At 36.5% G+C, this 20,922-nt stretch overlaps 2 protein-coding genes across 3 annotated transcripts in view; one reads left to right on the forward strand and one right to left on the reverse strand.

The window, feature by feature from the left end:
• Positions 1-11,812, reverse strand: part of LOC307008771 (chloride intracellular channel protein 5-like) — a 32,598-nt gene extending 20,786 nt beyond the window's left edge. The window contains exons 1-4 of the mRNA XM_079631916.1: positions 11,138-11,812; positions 8,569-9,428; positions 5,809-5,979; positions 227-450 (exon numbers count right to left, since the gene is read on the reverse strand). Coding sequence (XP_079488042.1) covers positions 227-450; positions 5,809-5,979; positions 8,569-9,394 — 1,221 coding nt within the window. The 5' untranslated portion in view covers positions 9,395-9,428; positions 11,138-11,812. The remainder of the gene's footprint in view (positions 1-226; positions 451-5,808; positions 5,980-8,568; positions 9,429-11,137) is intronic.
• Positions 11,813-11,910: 98 nt separating this feature from the next.
• fam167aa (family with sequence similarity 167 member Aa) lies at positions 11,911-20,763 on the forward strand. 2 transcript variants are annotated; one of them, XM_079631919.1, is made up of 4 exons: positions 11,911-12,019; positions 12,177-12,216; positions 16,040-16,726; positions 17,983-20,763. In XM_079631919.1, the coding sequence occupies exons 3-4, from the start codon at positions 16,346-16,348 to the stop codon at positions 18,241-18,243; spliced, it is 642 nt and encodes a 213-aa protein (XP_079488045.1). In that variant the 5' UTR covers positions 11,911-12,019; positions 12,177-12,216; positions 16,040-16,345; the 3' UTR covers positions 18,244-20,763. The 2 variants fall into 2 exon arrangements, with proteins under 2 accessions (XP_079488045.1, XP_079488044.1); XM_079631918.1 differs by lacking the exons at positions 11,911-12,019; positions 12,177-12,216 and adding an exon at positions 15,854-15,925.
• Positions 20,764-20,922: the final 159 nt, after the last annotated feature.

Raw genomic sequence — 20,922 nt, forward strand, 5'->3', positions numbered from 1 at the left:
TGTCAGACTTTTTCCATGTGTGGGTGAACTGTTCCTTTAACATTTTGCATGTGTACAATAACCCGCGTTTAGCACTTCATTCAAGTAAAGGTTCATCATCAGCGTCGTCATCCTCTAACTCCAAGCGGGCGAATGGACGTGAAGACGAGGCATCTCGGTTCTTCATCAGCTTGAATAGGCAGGTGAAGGTGGTCAGGATTATTAAAACGCCAATGACGATGCCCACCGCTAACGCTAGCTCTCCGCACTGCTCGTTGACTAGCGCACAGCGCACACGAGCGAAGCTGCCGTTGTTGGCCTTTGGAGAGATGCCGACGAGGTGGCACATGAGTGGGTAGAGATCCACGCTGTTAAAGCTCGACATCTTGTAGCCTTTACGGAACGCAGGCCCATGGGCGGCCAGGAAGGGGTGCATGCTGGGAAGCATATTGTCATAGCCATGATCGCCAACTGCAAAAGACAAGAAAAAGGTGAAAAACACTTAAATGCTCCTAATTTTCAGATATTAACTTTGATCTACTGTGTAATATAGCAGTTTGTGAATGTAAGGCTGCTTTCACATCTGTAGTTCGGTTCATTTGGTCCGGACCAAGGGTGAAAAATTATACTTTGTAGCATTTTTCAGGCGTTTTGGTTCCCTTTCACACCACACTGATTGCTCTGGTCTGAATCAGTTGATGAGTTGATAAAACGAACCAAAATGCAGTCACGTGACAACATCCACATCACTCGTTGGCCAGATGTGTCTTGAACGCATTTGTGGACTTCGATTGGTCAGAATTAACGTGCGGGAAAATTCCAACAGAATCTATGAAACCCCCTTTCCCTGAGCTGTTTTCTAAACAAAGCGAAGATTTCGCTGTTCTTGTGAATTTTGAAAGTTGGGACCTAATATGGTCAACAGACCAAATTTCTGAGGCTCCGCACCTCCTCACAACTCCAAGTTTGCCGCGAGCTGCCATGCTAAAAGTGCAAACTGTGATCAAACATTAGTCCTCATCCCATAATGCACAGCGCCGTTGACTACGGCAGCTGGTTTAGTCCAAAAATGCTTAGTTCTTTGGCAGTTGGGTCTGTTTGAGGTCAGATCACGTTCTCACCACAAACGAACCGCTCCAGAGTTCGCTTGAAAGCGTACGCTTATTAGGTCCACTTTTGGTGCGCACCCGAGTGCAATTGCTGCATTCTCCCCTGCCCAAACGAACCGTGTCAAGGGGGACAACGAGCTCTAGTGCGATTCAACCGAACTAAACGAGGCAGGTGTGAAAGCACCCTAAAATGTCTGCAAAGTTTCAAAGATCAGAGTGCACAATAAATGGAGTTCTTGGCTGTGTCTGAAATCGCCCCCTATAACCCTTAAATACGGCACTATTTGAGGGGACGACCATTTGTAGTGGTATCCGAAACCATAATGGACATTATCGAGTGCACTCATTCAATCCAACAATGCACCGCAATAACGAGTGTACAACTGTTGTACGCTCAAGAATACCCATAATGCAATGTGACCATCGCGCAGAATAAATTCCCTGAATCATCTTATCCATCCAATTTCTGGTAACACTTTACAATAAAGTGCATTGGTTAACATTAGTTAAAGGATAATTCCGGTATTTAACACCTTGAGTCTATATTGTAGTTTGTTTTGGATGAACAAGAGTGGTGGACAACATTTTTTTGACAATGGTTCCTCTCTCGAGTTTTTGACTATAAAAGAATTGGCCATGGACCCATTTAACATTGGAGTCAATGGTCATGTCCGAAAATGTCATTAAAACAGCCAATAATGTTCGTTTACAAAACTGTGCAACTCACAGAGTGGTTAGTGGTGTTCGTTGATGATTATAAACAATATATCGTCGCAATATATGATTCCAATCCGTTTATTTTGCTATAGTGGAACTATTTTTTTAGACACTTCACAACCGTGTAACTTCCGCTCCATATTTGAATCTGAAGCGTTAGCACACTCCCGACCACTTGATGGCGATAACCGATGTTTATGTCTCGCGGGACACTCACGGTCACAGTCGAGTTCAACTTCATATTGCACTGGTCAGTGGTCACGTCTTTCAATATGGTTAGAATTTGTGCGGTCAAAAACTGCGGTAAAGAGCTCTGCTCGCTAGCCTTATGAGAAACGGAAGCGAGCAAAAAGACTACATCGACCAAATGTAAACAGCCCCCTTTCCGTTAGCGCATTTATATTAACGAGCACTCAGTCCTTCAACAGAATTCAATGGGATTTTACAAAATGACGAATAAAACACGACAGAAACTGTATTTCGCAACACTTTTTGTTTCTGGAACATCAACTAACATCACTAATCACTCTGTGAGTTGCACAGTTTTGAAAACTAATGTTAAAGGCTGTTTTAATGACATTTTCGGACATGACCATTGACTCCAATGTTAAATGGGTCCATGGCCAATTCTTTTATAGTCAAAAACTCGAGAGAGGAACCAATGTCAAAAAAATGTTGTCCACCACTCTTGTTCATCCAAAACAAACTACAATATAGACTCAAGGTGTTAAATACCGGAATTATCCTTTAATGCATTAACTAACATGAACTAACAATAAGCAAAACATTTGTTTTTTTAAGTATTTATTCATCTTAATAGGAATATGAATCTACAGCTGTTCATTGTTTTTTCATGTTCACATACATTAACTAATGTTCACATTAATATTAACTCAGATTAATAAATGCTGTAGATGTATTGTTAACTAAGGTAGTTAACTAGTGAACCTTATTGTAAAGTGTTACCCAATTTCCAAACCACTGGTCCAATGTGGCTACAGCGTAATATCATTCAGGTAAAAATTCCTTTGAAATTGATTATTAAATTGTTTACTTAAGGTTTAAACATGCCAGTTTCCATGACAGAGTTTTGAGCAATGAGCATTAAATAAAAGTCCTTAACTTTTTTCTGTTCAAAATGTACAAAATGTATATAATGAGCGAGTTCATCATGAATCCATTTTCCAATCTGTGTTTTTGTCTAATCCTGAACCACTATGGTACTCCTATATTAAGTGTTACATTGGGACTATTTTACACTGGTTTGGATTGCTGTCGCTGTGGAGTAGCCCAGTGCCTGCGTGACTTGTCATAGACGTACACAGAGAGAAGTAGTTCCGGCTACAATGTTCTTCCGAAAGACGCATTATTCTGTTAATAAACGCAAGTTTATTATCGCTCACTATAGCGCCAAAAGCATCAAAAATAAAGCCTCACAAATAACATGCAAGTATTGAGGTCCCAGACAGCAGTCATTTAGTAATAGCCTATTCTTTCTTTTTTTTTACCTACACACCAGTGTGAATAATGTTATTGCATTTCAAATAGGGCCAATTTATAGGCTACTCCTAGGCTTACGTTTTTAAATTACGAAGGGCCTACTTATGTTTTTGTTGTTGTATTTTCAATATTATAGGCTATTATTTGTGCATAAACATATCTGGTTATAGTAAACATACCGTTTGTTTGAAAACAACATATTTTGTCATCCTTGCTGCAAGCTTACAAGAGCGATAATATCATTTAATGTATCATAAAATATTTTCTTGGGAAAAAGGGGGTCTCAGACAAAAAAAGGTTGGGAACCAGAACCACTGATGTAGGGGATAGTGAGTGAGAGTATAGGGGGTGATTAAAAACATTGCCTCTCAAAAGAAAGATTCTGAACTGCCAGAAACGAGTCGTCAGTAATTATAGTCTTGCATCCTGCTCGAACCTACATAGGTTTGTAACTAATTTGCATAATGCCAGCCTATGGTCTTCAATGGCTGCCCGCGAACAATGTCTATTTTGACCCTTACGCTGTAGTTGTAGCTTGAGTTTATTTTGTGTTGTCGACATGAAGACGCTGTGTTGTGCTTGCGAAAGCAAATTCACTTTGATCCACTTCCAAAGGATGAGGACTTGCGCTCAAATGTATACGTTAAAACCGACACCATTGTCACTTTTCATAGCATTGTGTATACAAGCGCTGAGGAAGAGCTAAAATTCAGATTTGGTAATGTGTTTTTCATTTCCAACACGTGCTGTAAGCGATAGACCAGTCACAACAGAATGGGCCGTCTGACCAATCAGAGCAGAGGAGGCTGTCGGAAAGGAGGGGTTTAGAGAGACTGGATCCTTGATTGAATTAGAAACCTTTAAAATGGCATAATAGGGTGTAAACGCAATCTTGCCACAATAACAATGCAATACGTGATACTTGCCTTTGCAAAAACCATTAAAGGTTGGGTAGGTAAGAATTGTCTAAAGAACTTTTTTTCAAATTGGCTTAAACTGTCTTTATATACCAATACATAATTAAAATGTTAGTACTTTGAAAAAGAGAGTATAAAAAATGAGTGACTATAGTGTATTTAATCTTCAAAAAACACAGCTCATTAATTCCACAGCTCACAGCTCATTAATATACTGTATTTGTATATAAAGACAGTTTAAACAAATTTGAAAGTTTTTTTTAGACAATTCTGACCAGCTACCTTTAATTCAATATTTTTTTAAGAATTAAATAGTAAATATATTTTAACATCAAAATAAGATTTCAAGGCAAATGCAACCTTAAAGGGCACCTATTATGGAATTTTGAAATGTACCTTTCATGTAGTGTGTAACATAGATCTAATTGAACAAAAACATCCTGCAAAGTTTGAAATATGAAAGTGCACCGTATATAAAGTTATTGTCTTTCAAAAGTAAGAGTCGACTCGGAGTCATTTTTATGAATCGTTAGAAGACCGAAGCTTTTTCTCTGACTAGATGACGTCAACTTGTCAAGTCATTTGAATACGATACGCCCACTTATTGCGCTCCAAGGCCAGGGAAAATATCATGGCGACGAGACGCTGTGTTCTGAAGTGCGACTCTAAAGCCAACTTTTTTCATCTGCCCAAGGAGGAGCATTTGAAGACTAAGTGGTTACAATTCATACAACTATACCACAGAAGTATAGTCCGAGCCTTGTGCTTTGTTCGCGCCATTTTGAAGACGATTGCTTTTTAAATGCAATCAAACTTGGATTCGCGAGCCGGGTGATATTGAAGGAAGGTTCAGTTCCAAGTGTATTTGCATCAGCTTCCTCCTCCGTATCACAACCTGTAAGTGTTATTAATAATTGTTGCTTTTATGTTTTATGTAGCATGCTTAATTATTATTTTGTTTGTTGTGTAAGCACCGTTTAGCTTCTAGGTCTTCAATGGCAATTGTATTGAGATATGTGAAGTGTTTGTCGTTGTTTTCGGAGTTTTCTTAAAGAATAGAATAATACCTCGTAGTAACGTAACTGCATTTTTTTTTTGTAAAAACGTTATGTTTATGCATCGGGCTAATGCAAACAAAGACTGATTGTGCTTTTACAATATGAAGTCTGGGCTATGCTCGCTAACATAACATTAAATTCTTTATCTTATTTTTCGTTTTTTGCTACAAACTACAAAGCAGTGGACTATAATCATTATTGTAACACAATTTAATTGATAAAAGCATCATTGTACTCCGTGTTAAACAATAAGTATTATCTCTGTAAACACTGCTGGGTCATCTGACCAATCAACGCAGATTAGCGCAAAGGAGGGGTTTGGAAAAACGAGTCGTTGAACGAATCATTTGGGAGTCGGTGAGCAAATCAGGTAAAAATAAATGCATATTATACGACAACAAAAGTGTTTTTTGTCATTGCATGCATGTAAAACTGTTGTTGGGGACTCCCTAAACAACATTAGGAACATTTTAAATGTCATAATAGGTGCCCTTTAAAAATGACTAACTGATTTCGAGGAACACTTACGTCGAGGGAGATTTCCATGTTTTACAATCGTCCAGCCTTCATCTGCCACCAAAATGATTGGCTGAATCCTTTCGTTGTTTTTATAGTGCAGCCTGTCAGGAACATCATTCTTCAGGTACACCTTCATGTGCTCGTGACAAGTGGACAGGTTTTTGTATACGGTGGAGTTATCTGTAAATAAATGAAAAAATAAATAAGAGGGAAAAATGCAACCATGTGGAATCTGTAGACTTTCACATTTTCTGTGCTGATTTTGGAAGGGAGATGATTAGATAGATAGATAGATAGATAGATAGATAGATAGATAGATAGATAGATAGATAGATAGATAGATAGATAGATAGATAGATAGATAGATAGATAGATAGATAGATAGATAGATAGATAGAAACAAGCTAAAACAATGAATGGCAAAATGAAAGCAAAAGTAATCAAATTAGCATAAATTAAAAGGTTAAAATTAAATTAAAATAAAGTGGTATTCCTATAGAGGTCCCCGGCTCAAACATACATTTTGTTCCTTTTTTTTAACACAAACTTAGGGAAATTTGGAACTCAGACTGGTATGTTCTATGCAATTGTTTTGACAAGGAAATGAGATACATTTCTAGTTTCAACATTATTTGTTCTTCTGGAATTCCCCTTTAAAAGAAAAGGTATCAGCTGTGTGCAAAGTTGCCCACATTTGTTTTTTGACCACAGAAAATTTGCACAATTTACTCTTACAGCCACATTGAAATCCCCATATCTCTGGGAATTAACCATATAGGGCCTTAGATACTGTACCAAAATAAATGTTTAGGAAGCAAAATCTAAAATGATATTAAGATATCTTTAATTCTTCTTTGGTTACAGGCATGCAAACTTTGGGGGGAAACACACAAAAAGTGCAATTGTCAACATTGGCATATAATGCAACAAGGATTGCTAAAGTCAAGTTTTTCACGAGTAGACCTTCCAATCTCTGTGTAAAAATAAAATAATGATGCTGCCATTTTTGTAAAGTAATTTTAAAAGTAAATATTCATCCGTGACATTTAGTATTTTGACTTTAACCACTAATTATGTTTGCCATTCTTCAGAAAAAAACTATAATTTTTTCAGATTTGACACGGATTGGCCTCCATACAGAAGGAAGGTTTTTTGTAGACTTTTGTAGACAAGAGTGTGATGGAGTGCGTCACTTTTAATTTCTTAAACAACCATGTCCATGTAAGAAGACATGGCCAAATTCCAGGATAACAATGTTAAGATAGCTGACAAAGCGAAGATTCATCAGGCTCAGACTGTGAAAGAATGGTTGTGAGGAGCATGAAGAATCAGTTTCACTCATGAATTGGCACCACTGAGTCCAGACCTTTAAATCATTGAAAGTCTTTGGGATGTGCTGGAGGAGACTTTACAGAGTGCTGGACTCTTGCATTCTCAATACAAGATCTTGACCAAAAATCTTGATGGAAAAATATCAAGTCAAGTGAAGTCACCTTCATTTATATAGCGCTTTTAACAATACAGATTGTTTCAAAGCAGCTTTACAGTGATAACAGGAAATTAAAGTAACAGATTGTTACAGCAGCTCCAGAATAAAGTTATCGTCCAGCTAAAGTTAGTTTTGATTGGTTTCACTTCCATCGCAAAGATCATCAGTTATTAACCGCTAACACGACACCGTTCTAACAGAAAACCCTTAACATGCTCCGGGCGCTCATTCATTCGCACAACAACAGTGCCGGCGGCTCGAGAACGCAAACCTTGAAAAAAGAAGGGTAAAACATTTGTTTTTAATGCAAAAACTTCAAAACTGCAAACCTGTGAAAACGCTGACATGCGTATTACGTATTTAGTCTATAGGTAAGCGCGTTTGAATATATATGTGGGCAGGCGTTAGTCTTTCTTTACAACTTGACCTCAACAAATGACTTGTCTGGCCTTAAAAATGTAGGTCCCACTTTATATTAAGTGGCTTTAAGTAGGCCTACTATGTACTTACATTGAAATTAATAATGTGATACAATGGACTTATTGTGTACATGTTTTTTCATTGTACTTATATTTTTAAAATACCTGTATGTAATTACATTTGTAATTACACTGTTGACCCTTCCCTTATACCTTAACCCACCCTTAAACTTAACCATACCAGCACACCTGTCCCTAACCTTACCAGTATCACACCGCAATAGCAGCAAAAGTGTTTTACAATAAAACATGAACACAATAAGTAGCCTACATTGTACTTATTTTTCGATGTAAGTACATAGTACTTAAAGCCACTTAATATAAAGTGGGACCAAAATGTATAATACATAATTATTTATCGCTTCCGCGTAGCCATGTGAGCTGGAATTATTTTGACAACATAATTTCCACAACATTTATTTCCATCAAGAGGTTCATCAACATTATTTCATGTGTGAAAATTATTCTTCATGCTCGTCCAAACCTTTCTTTCACAGTTTGAGTCTGATGAATCTTGACATTGTCATCCTGGAATATGGCCATGATGTGTCTTCCTACATGGTTGTTTAAGAAATGAGAAGCTACACACTCCATCAGTTAGGGTTAGAAGAACTGTTCACAAATATATAACATGATAGAAACATAATAATCACTGCAAGAATGATCCAGTCATACTCTTAAGAAGCATTTGCCTATTTAAATCCAAACAGATTTTTTTTACCAGGCAGTGCATATTTATATAAATCAGTTCATGGTGTCAGACTTTTTTTAATTACAAAAAAAATAACAGACAAATATTACCTTCCAAAGGAATGATGGCAGCCACAGGCGTGAGATCCACTACTGTATAGCTGCCCGGACTGAGGCATTTATCCAGTTCAATAAGACGCTCTGGAGAACACTGGGTCATACCATGATCGCTAGTGATGATAACATTTATTTTCCCCCATAATCCCGTTTTGTTGAGATGATCCATCAGAAAACCTATGTGACTATCCACCTCCTTCAAAGCTTTGGCCATCTCAGTGGTGTTTTCCGGGCCATACCTGTGGCCGCTCCAGTCGGGCTCTTCCCAGTACAGAGCGGCAAACTTAACAGACTTGTCCTCCGTCATCCACTGTGTGAGGTTTCTCAGCCTTGCTTGGAAGCTCACCTTCGAGTTGTATTTAAATGTGTATTTTAATGTGTGGTTATGAATATTCACATCCGTTCCTGGCCACATAGCAGCCGCTGCCCTGTAGCCGTTCTCCTCCACCGACACCCAGATGGGAATGGCTTCGTCCCACCAGAAAGGGTCACTGTCATTTTGAATAGAGAAATGCTTTTTCGACACTGGATCATACATAATACTGGCGAGCATCCCGTGGCTCTCCGCGTACAGCCCCGTGACGAGACTGTAATGATTGGGAAAGGTTTTGGTCGTGAACACATTGGTTAGCTCACGTACAAGGACACCATCGGAGAAGAACTTTTCGAGATTGGGAAATGAGTATTTGTTTAGATAGTCTGCTCGAAAGCCATCAAAAGACACCAGGAGGAGTGCCGGCGCGTCACTGCCATTCTCTAGTGCTGAAAGGGTTAATCCACTACAGGCGATGAGAGCGTACAGATAAACGCTGATCTGCATCCTGTGGCAGGGAATGTGGAAGTCACTTTCTGCACTGCAAATATACAAAAGCAAGTTATAACAGACAGACTATCTTTTGTTAAAGTCCCATAATTACATGATTTTTTACCCACAAACGCTCTTTTCAGCAGTCTACAATGCTATTTACCTTGTGACTGTTACCAACCCACCCTGAACTTTACTGACTGCATACAGCGCATGCAACACTTAAAATAAAAAATAAAGCATGTTAGGGTTAGTAATAATGGTGCAACAACTAATCAATAAAATTGATAATGAAAGGATAATGTTTAATTGTGCATAGTCCACAGATACATTCACTTTATTTGTTGCATTTAAATTGCACGCTGTTTGGAGGACAACAAAGGGTAGGTTTTGGTATAATTTCGTACATTATTAATTAATTATTTAAAATATATATTTTTTAATAATTTGTTATTTTTCGTCTGATTTATTGAATAATCAAAGAGATTACCAATACCAACAGATTAATCGATTAACAAAATAATCATAATTAAGCCATTTCGTTTTATTATTATTTTTACATCCAAAGTTAACTGACTAGCCTACTGTTGTGCTAGTGTTGTTAAACCATCACAAAATTAAAACCTACTTTATTTCTGGACATGTGATTTCACTTTTCACAATTTCCAGCAGTCAAAAGTGCTTTTTATTTGAAAAATCATATTTCAAGAATCAGGAATCAAGATTCCTTGCAACTCTAAACACAAGGCACTACACCTAATTTTGGATTTTACACCTAATAAATGTTATTTTAATAACACTTTCCATACTTTAACTTAAAGTCCCCCTGTTGTTAATCATTTTATCCCTTAAAACTCACATTTGATCACCAAAATTACATATTTAAGGAGAAAATACTCAATGCAATGGTGTTGACTTGTGAATTTGTACATGGTGTGTTTTAAATCATATTAAAAACACCACATAGACATATAAACAACATTAAAAACTTGTTTTTCACCACAGGGGGACTTAAAAAAAGTATAAATAACATATATAAGTTAGTTATTAATTATAAAATTAATTATAAGTCAAATAAATTAATATATAATAAGTTTACAAGTGACAGATATCAGTGACAGTTTGTACATATTTGTGAGGCTCAGGCATTCTACAGCAGTAAATCCAAATACAGACAAATACAAAGAGCAAATTAAAAGATAATAAGAATAAATTCACAATATTTACATGTATGATAATAAATATATTAGTGTATCCATATGATAGGTGTGCAAATATGTCAAAGTGCAGACGCTTATGTAAACCATGAGAGAATATGTAGAACTTCTAAATAATTTCAGTGTTTAACTTCTATGTAATGTATGTAATGTAACTTCTATGTAATGTATGTGTTGAATAAGGAAGTGATACAGGAAGCGCCAGAGGTGGTTCTAAAAATAAACACTAACGTTAATGTTGAGCAGGTGCCGAATCCTGGATCACACTTACTGGATCTGCATATCAATAATCAATACAGGATTAAAACTCATTTATAATATAATGCAAATCTGTATGACGTCTATCGGTCCTTTCGATAGAAAATAGTAAAAAATAAATAAAATAATAAACTACAAAAAGAGCAAACAACAAGGGAAAATGTTGAGTCTAGCAGTGAATACCGCTGATCACATTAATGATTTTGACCACATTACGTTTTTTTGGCCAAACTTAGCAATCAAGGAATTCAGAAAAGCTGAAAAGGACGGAACAATAACGTACCTTTCGACTCGGGACGTTGGAAAGCGTTTATATTAACTCCAGTCACATAAACTTGTCGATGATGTCGAGGTGTTGTATAAAGTCAGATATATTCTGGATGCAGTTTCTTTCTTGCGCTTCCTCAAACACAATGCCCACATGACGTCATTGCATGACTGACAGATCCATCAGCCAATGAGAGCGAGGGACGTCCCACTGCAGGTGCTCTTCGCTCTCAGCACCTTGGTTTTTGTTTGTTTGTTTGTTTGTTTTTTACACTGTTCTGAGCCCAAATAATAACAATTATGCATCCATTTTAGAACGGTCTTAAATCGGAACAATGCATAATATTTTTTCTCCTTCAAAAGTAAAATTGTCATATTTTTAGCTTTTGGATAATGTTAACACAATAAAAATCACACTGAAATCTTAAAAGTTAGTGTCTAAGCAACATTTGACTTTCAAAATAAATATTGCACTTTACTGGCAACTTGTGTTCGCCTAAATTTAGATCTGACAATTGCGCACTTTTTAAAAAACGCGTCCTGTAAGCCGCGTTCGCTGACAGAAATACGTGTCGAACCGCTTTAAAGTGGTGATTGCGTTTACATCGCGTTTTTCAGGACGCAAAAGCATAGGAACATTAATTTATTGTCTGTATGGACACCCTGCGTTTGACGCACAAAACGTTCGTGTGACGCGACGCTCACACTGCAAGTGATGGAATCCCGAGGTTGACCAATCAGAGCGCTCGTATTATAATAAGCGAAGCGCGACGCGTCTGTCTGAACTGACATCAGAACCCAGTCGACCAATGAAAGACCTCGTTTACGCGGCGCGGCACGTTTGCGTTCTTTGCAGCAGAAGGGGCTTGACTCACTCACTAAACGCGGTTTGGTGAAGGTAGGTTGTTATTCAAACATTTTTGTTCCTCATATCTCCATAATAACATAACGAGGGATCACTAGGTGGTCTTCACGAGCGCTGTTATTGAAACGCAGTTCTAATTGTGTCTTGTTTTTTGCTCCCCTCAATATTTCATCTGTTACTGGATTTGTAGAAATGTCGTCACGGCTGCATTCGAGCTTTTCACCCTGTAAGTAAATATGGGTTTAAGTTTTTAGAGAGATCTGTGTATGAATTAAGGCTGTTCTTTGAACTAAAATGATCTTTCGTAAATTTCTTCCTAAACTACACACATAGAGATCAGGTGCAGGTTAGTTATTCTTTCCACCTGGTTAGAATCAAGGGACCATAGACAGAGAGAGAGAGAAGCAGCCTTCTAAATAATGTCACTGTCATGTCTGTATTATTTGTATGTTTTTTGTTTTGTTTTTAATGAAAAATATTGTTTTTAAAAATGTTTTATTATTGCAATTATATTAATAATAAAATATTATTAAAATGCAATGTTAATATTTAAACTTAAATCATATTTACATAGCACACTTATGATGTTTTAAATATTTGTATAATTATTTAAAATATTTGTTCCATTTATAATGCCACTGTCATACTCTGGATTGATGTATTTTTTATGAAAAAAATATTATTTTAATAAAATATTAGTGAAATAATTATTAGAATATTATAAAATGGTAGGCTACTATTAAGAAGTAATTTTTATATTTTAAACATTCAAATTTACCTGTAAAATAATGTATGGTTACACTTTGTTGTAAGGTGTCTTTGTTACACTGAATGTATACATTCAGGTACTGAGTAAAAAAACTCAAATGTAGGGTTAGGATTTGGTTTGCTTTAGTTGCATATAATTATGTATCATTACTATAGTAACTAAATGTAACATGTAACAACGACACTGTAAAATAAAGTGTTACCGAATTAATAATTTATTTATTGTATACGTATTATATACAAATAATATTTTTATATTTATATTTTTTTGGTATATGAATTGTGAACTAGACATGTTCTTGGCAGTTTTGGTGAGATTCCCTCATCTGAGCGGTTTTGGCATCATGAAAAGTGTCAACACATTCTCAGCATGTTCTCATTATATTCACGCAGATCTTCTTTTTGATGGACAGCATCCCGTTGCTCAGTGTAATGGTGACTTTTCTATGAATCAGGACATCGAAAAAAACACTGAGCGGCGGGAAACGTTTTGTGGCCATTCCATCCATTACATTTCCCACATTTAGTTAGCCAACTTTTTCACCAGTTTGTCCTCCAAGCATCATGAAGAATTCCTAATATAGTGAGTTCCATAAACTCACTCAGCTTTGTGGACAGCCTGTCACTTTTAAAGGGCCAGGACAGAACGTACACAATGTGATGCTATGATAAAAGCTTAAGGGCCGATTAGGAGTTTGTTTGGTGAAGTGTGCGTGCTCTGGTTGATGACGAGAACTAGAATCGCACAGAGACAGTGGGACTCGAGGGGTTCCCAGTTTAGCCGTGTCCTAGTTCCACTGCTCAACCTCAACCACAGGAACATGGAGTCCAGCAGATTGGGACTGATATCACATGTAAACAATCTGCTTATATATTACATATATGTGAAGTATTAGATCTTTTATGATGTGATATGGAAAAACTTCAGTCCATAAATCTGGAACTAAAAACAATTCTAAAAGAATGCTAATTTAGTTTGATCATTATTTGGAACCAATCCTAAAATGTCCCTTAAGTGATACTGTCACTAGAGGTACACTGAATGGTGTAGGATTTACTTTCAAACAATTTTCACTCAGAAATTACTTGTAAATTTTGCAAATAATTACAAAGAAATGGCAAGTAACATGACATTTTGGAGTTGAAAAAACTGTTTTCTTGTAAAATGTTCTCCAACACGGCAAAAGAGTGTTTTTGTCTTGTTTTCCAGTACAAATATCTAAACATTCATAAAATAAAGATACATTTCGAAGAAAATGACTTGAGATATTAAGTCTTGTTTTCTGAAAAAAAGTATCAAAATGAAGCGAGTTTATTCTTAAATCAAGAAGAAATATCTGAAAAATAAACTTAATTCAACGGAAAAACAAGAATATTTCAGAAAGCAAGACTTAATATGTAATTGTGCTTCTCGAAAGAGATAGTTCACCCAAAAATGAAAGTCTGTCATCATTTACTCACCCTCAAGTTGTTTCAAATCTCTATGATTACCAAACCAAACAGTTGATGGACTTCTATAGTATTTGTTTTCCCCCATTCTGTGGAAGTCAATGGGGTCCATTAACTCTATGGTTACACACGGTCTTCAAAATATATATGTTTTATGTTCAACAGAAGAAAGAAACTCAGAGGTTTGGAACAACTTAGGGGTAAGTAAATGAGGACAGAATTTACATTTTTGGGTGAACTATTGAAACCCTTGAATTTTGAAGGAAGATACTTGTACTGGAAACTAAGTTAGACAAAAAAAGTTTAGTGAATATATTATACCGGTATATATTCACTACAAAAAAAAATGTCTTACTCAATTTCCAGTACAAGTATCTTCATTCTAAAATCAAGGGATAGTTCACCCCAAAAATGTAAATTCTGTATATATATACATTTTTTAGTGTTGGAATCTCCTGATCATAATGAAGTGATTGCACAATATAATTGTTCAAATCACCTGTGTAAAAAGCCACATTTTCAACACATATATTCAATCAATATGAAATATTCTGTGCAGTTTACAAAGAATCGGTTGATCTATTTATACAAAAAGCTGTTCATTCATGTTACGTCATATGATGGCAATTTGGGTTTCTTCTGTCCAATGCATCTAGAACAAATTGCATGTTTGTCTTCAGAAGTGTAGAGAGAATCAGAAAACCATTCTTGAGTAAAAGTACAGACACCTTACAGTGAAATTTACTCCATTGCAAGTTACAAGTCACCAATGTCAATACCACTTGAGTAAAAGTCTTAGAGTATCTGATTGTAACAGTGTTTTGCTTGTACTGAATGTAGGTTTAAAGATGCACTAGTCTCAAGAGACATGCCAGTGGAAAATAAGAAACGGTTCATTTGTGAGGAAAGCGATCACTTTTATTTTCTAAATATCAAAATAAAACTGAACACCTCAAAATTGCAATAAATCAGGGTCGACACAACAGCCTCTTAAACCTCTACAAACACTCAAGTCTCAGTTAAGCTCAAAAAGGGCTTAACTAAATTAATATAATTCAAAAAGTTCTCTTCAATATAACAAATAAATAAAATAATGTTAGGTAGAATTAAAGTCAAAGCCTTCTTGCACTGTACATGCTGGTTTCAGTCTCATCAGCGTCTGTGGTCATGTCCTCATCTCATTTATAAAACACCTGTGATTCACAACTACCTGCTAATAATAATGCACTTATGTTCACTTAAAGTAGCCGTATTGAGTAAGGGTAAAACACACTAGATATAGTACCTTCAATGCCCTGAAGATGGCGATATCACTTCTTTTGTGGCAGAAATAAACTGCTGTGCTATTGCAAAATGTGACCAGTATTGCTTTAATCTTCAGAAATGTATTGGAGTAAAGAGTACAGATACTTATTCAAAAATGTAGTCAACTTAAGAGTACAAGTTGTTAATATCCTTGATACTCAGTCAAACTACAAAGCAGCCAAAAACATACTTAAGTATCATCACTGAGTACATTTACTCAGATACTTTACACAACTGTTTGTTTCTAAGATATATCGACCCATTTACATTGACAAGGATTAGTGCTTGTCATTCCTCAAGTCAACGAGGAGTCAAGAACAAAGTAACAAGGAAGTAGATATTATGAAAGAAGACTAACTAGTAAAACAAGTGTTAGTGAACTTGTTGATAAACTCTCCTCATTACAGAACTGCACAGGTATGTTTCTTTTACAACTACAAGACGATTTGTAGATTATAAGATAGTTGATCACATTTAAGCATACAGTAGATTTCACTTTTTGCTTCTATTTGTGTTTCTATTATATTTCAGATCATAATCATAATTTCAAGAGTCTCAGGACTGAAACATCTGCAATTCTTGTTTGGAGAGCCTCCAGAAAGCTGCTAAAGAACATCGACACCATTTTTTAAAACGTATCGTCTTTAATAATGAATCGTAACTAATGTGTGTGTTATGAAAGTTCTCTGAAACAAAAGATATTTGCATTTTTGAACATCCATGAAATCTGTGCATATTTTGGCTTTAAGTCTGGGACAGTTGCTGGAGCCATCCAGGTTTCTGTAACAATTTCCAACTGGGATGTTGGTCTGCCAACTTTTCCCACTTTTCCAGTGAATGATTTTTAGTTTCCCTGCCAGTGTAGAGGAAATGTCCCTAAAGCCAATGGCAGTGTCACATGCAGATACGTCTTTGAAAAGCCCAGAGAGCCAGGACGACCACCTCTCCAGTTTGAAGGCTTTGACTGAGAAGCTGAAGCTCGAGACCAGAAAGCCGACTTCCCTGAACTGGAGAGCTCAGCTGGAGGAGATGCTCGCCCAGAGCCACAGAGTCTCAGAGACACCGGCTAACACGGACAAACTAAAAACATCAGGTCCTCTTCAGTGGGCCGAGCCGTCACTGGAAGCTGGTGTGATCCATGAAGGGAGGCAGCCATCGGGGAACAGACTGGGATTTGGAAGTATAGACCAAGCATTGGAGTGGCTCAAGAAAGAGCTGGTGAGTTTGTGAGTTTTTCACCTTGGTTTCTGTTTAAATTAATTATAATTAGGTAAATAAAACTGATTTGTTGTATTTGTGGGAGAAAAAAAACATTAAACAATATATAAACATATAAAACACATAGATTGTGTATAAACAGTACTTTACCCGTCAAAAGTTAATGGAGAAGTCTCTTCTCACCAAGGTTACATATATACTTGATCAAAAATAAAGTGGAACAGTAATATTGTGAAATATTACAATTCAACAGAACTGTTTTCTATTTGAATATATTTAATAAATATATAATTTATTCTTGATGGCAAAGCTGAGTTTTCAGCATCATTACTCCAGTCTTCAGTGTCACATGATTGACATGGTTGAATCACTAATATGCTGATTTGCTGCTGAAGAAACATTTCTTTTAATTATCAAAGTTGAAACCAGTTGTGCTGTGGGAAAGATGATTTTTTTTTTCAGGATTCAAAAGAACATCATTTATTTGAAATATATATATTTTTTAAACATTATATATGCCTTTACTGCCACTTTAGATCAATTTAATGTCCTTACTGTGAAAAAGTTGGGTACTATGTACTTACATTTAAATTAATAATTTGATACAATGACTTATTGTGTACATACATGTTTTTACATTGTACTTATATTTTTAAAATACCTGCATGTAATTACACTGTTGACCTGTCCCTTATACCTTAACCCACCCTTAAACTTAACATGAACACAATACGTACATTGTACTTATTTTTTCTATGTAAGTACATAGTACTTAAAGCCACTTAATATAAAGTGGGACCAAAAGTTGTGTGTGTATATATATATATATATTAAGCAGCACAATAAAAATTGTTTCTTGAGTACCAAATCAGAAATTCTAGGGACATTTTTAATTTATACATATCATAAAGCATTCTTTTTGATTTACTGTTTTCACAACTTTTAGTTCCATTGCTGTTAGTCCGATTAATCAGTTCGGTGAGGGAATCACTGATTTATAGACTTCCGTTGCCATCAACTGGTGTAAACAATGTAAGATCAATATAGATCTTCTGTACAGCAGAAACAAACTTTGTTGCATTATTTTCCTGTTATCTCTGTAAAGCTGCTTTGAAACAATCTGTATTGTAAAATGCACTATATAAATAAAGGTGACTTGACTTAACTTAAAGTGCCAGAGAAAGTTTTAACAGTGTTTCTCTGATGTATATTCAAGCTTCAGTGACCGTTTACCTTTTTTATTCCTTTTATCGCAGGCAGAGATGCGTTTACAGGACCAGCAGCTCGCACGTCAGCTAATGCACCTGCGCACTGACATTAACAACCAGAGAATCGTGCAGACGTGTAGCCAACATCGCGAGATGCTGAACGATGCCACGTTCGAGCTGGAGGAGCGAGACGATATGTCAGATTTGTGTGACGATCCCATGTCTCCTGGATTAGGCCTGTCCTCGACACTCAAGGTCATCGGGGTCACCAAGATGAACATCAACTCTCGGCGGTTCTCCCTGTGCTAACAGCAGGACACGGGACTGTCTTTTTATCTTAAAGGGGTCATGACATGGAATTGAGGTTCACTTATAATGTAATTTTTTTAGGCACAAAAAAATATATGCGGAAAATATTATTTTCAACCTCCATTCTGACCTTTTAAGGGACGGCTACTTTAAGACTTCCCAGTAAACGGACACTGTTATGATTGGCTAACGTCATTGCATAGGAAACAGTATCAACGCCCACTCGATATTGCACGGGAGTACGTGTTTTGAAAACATGATCCATATAAAACCGTCATTTACAGATAAATTATTAAATCATATACTTACGGTTTGTGATGCAGCTGCGGTCAGATCCAATACAGTTCGCTGCTTCATCTTTTGACAAAAGTTTCTTTGCAAACTCCATTACTCTGTGCCTCGTTTACGAAACAATCTGCAGTAAAATGCCCCGAACAAACATATAATCAGGGCTTGACATTCACTTTTCTGCTCACCAGCCACTGTGGCTTGTGGTTTTCCAGTTACTCAGCATTTTCACTGATTGCAATTTTGACATTGATAACATGGGGAAAAACTATAGATATTTTTAATATTATCTCGTAATTTGGCAGCAGACATATTAGGCTGCTGTCACTTTAAGACCTGACGCACAGATCCATTATACTGTTACACATGTGTTTTCTTTCTCAACTGTTTACGTTCACTGTCAGAGAGATGAGGGAGCGAGAATGAGGCGCTGGCATCGTGTATCTATTCTGTGGAAAATTGGAATCGGAAGCATTTCAGATATTTCAGTATCGGTATGTATCGAAAAATCTATATTTTTGACTACACTACATTGCACTAGTTTATTTCAGGTGCTTTTTATAAAAGACAACGATTCAAAAATGTGTATATTATATATAAAATTAAACCTGCGTTTGGCGAGTGGTGCAGGTGTTGGTGTCAAGCCCTGCATATAATCCTCTGACGCAATCTGGTACGCCAATAAAAATAAACCATTTACTTGTTCCTGACACTGGTATCCTTCTGAAGTCTCTGCAGAAATGAGCAAATGACTCGTCAAAGTGAACGTTCCTCATACGCTTCAATTTACTCTTCCATTTGTCCTGTTGTCGGCAGACTCAAGCATGTGGAGTTTGTCAGAAAGTAAAAGGGCATCTGTATACTGTATCCAGTGTAGACAGTGTCAGTGATTATAATGGGTTATATTTGCTTTTGATGCGACTCAGCGCTCGAATCCGGTGTAGGCAAGTGTCATGACTGACCGCCAGTTAAAGGTACACTGTGTAGGAATTTCTCCCATCTAGCGTTGAAATTGTATTTTGCATTCAAACGAATAGTGCTCTCTAGCGCCTCGCTTTTTCAAATGCGTGTTGCAACTATGGGTAGCCGTTATGTACCAAGAAGCTATGACAACATGTCTTCCAATAGCACATCAAGTTTTCTTTCAGGTGATGAGGTTCTTTATTTCAAACAAACTGCAACTTGACACAACGAACAAATGAATGTTACCGTATGAATCACAGACTGTAAAAAGCATCTCCTGTGGCTCGGCATAAGTATGATCCTGCATTATGAAGTACCGTGCAGTGCAGCCTTTCAAATTTGCCGGGACAGTGACAAGCGCCTCTCACTGATCTCCTTGTCCGCTTCTGCTGGTTTCAGTCACGTGATGCTGGCTCTGAACGAAATCGCGTTGTAGAAACGCGTTGAGATAGGCTAGTGCTTTTTGTCCCTCTCTGCTATTATAGTTTTTCAAAATGGCAGAACGACATGGAAACCTCCATGGACTTACCCGTCCAATGTAAATAAAGATAAGAAATTCTTCGCTTATGAGGATAAGTCAGATCATTGGCAGAGGTCATTTTACACCAATGAGGACATATTGATGAATAAAGACATTGATTTAGCTAATAAAATACTTAAACTACACAGTGTACCATTAATGCCTATGGTGTGATGATTAACCCGAGATGACTGGCTTGCATTAACGGTGGGGCCGACTGATCGCCAGTGGCCTACATGCAGGCATATGTAAATATATTTTTGCAGCTTGATTAAATGAATGCTTTGTTTATAATGTGGAGGACATTTTAAGCTATTAAAGTTGCAGGATGTTTTCATGGTAAAGATATCTTGTGTCAAAAGATCAATGCAAATTTAATTTTTCATGTTATGACACCTTTAAGTGAACAATTGTGAGTGTTTTTATAGATTATAGAACATTAGGATAAAGGTTTCAGACGTTGTGCTTTTATTGCCTTACAGCCATCATGAAAAACTTTGATTTCAAGTTGACTTTAAAAACATCTTAATCATGTGCATAGTCAGTGTAATTTGTGTTTGATATGACATACACATTTTGTGGAAAATTTAGATTTTAAATCTACAAAACAGAAAAATGTATCAATTTAGTGAGTTTATGAAAAAAAAAGTCAATGGGGTCAGAAAAATAAACTAATTCAAAGGGGAAACAAGATTCTTTTTCTTACCCCGTATTTATTTGAGTTTGCCTCTCAAATAAAGATGTTTAGTAAAAAAATCTTTGTTGCCATGTACATATCAAATTCTGTCAGTGATATACTGTATCTTACTGTGCAACAGTATGAGATTTCAGTTTGGAGTGCCACGTTTCCACAGGCCACTATTGTGAAAGAGGTGTGTATCTATAATTATACTGCAAACCTCTCCCTC

This window comes from Phoxinus phoxinus (genome assembly GCF_949152265.1).
Source record: "Phoxinus phoxinus genome assembly, chromosome: 13".
In the NCBI taxonomy this organism is placed as follows: domain Eukaryota; kingdom Metazoa; phylum Chordata; class Actinopteri; order Cypriniformes; family Leuciscidae; genus Phoxinus; species Phoxinus phoxinus.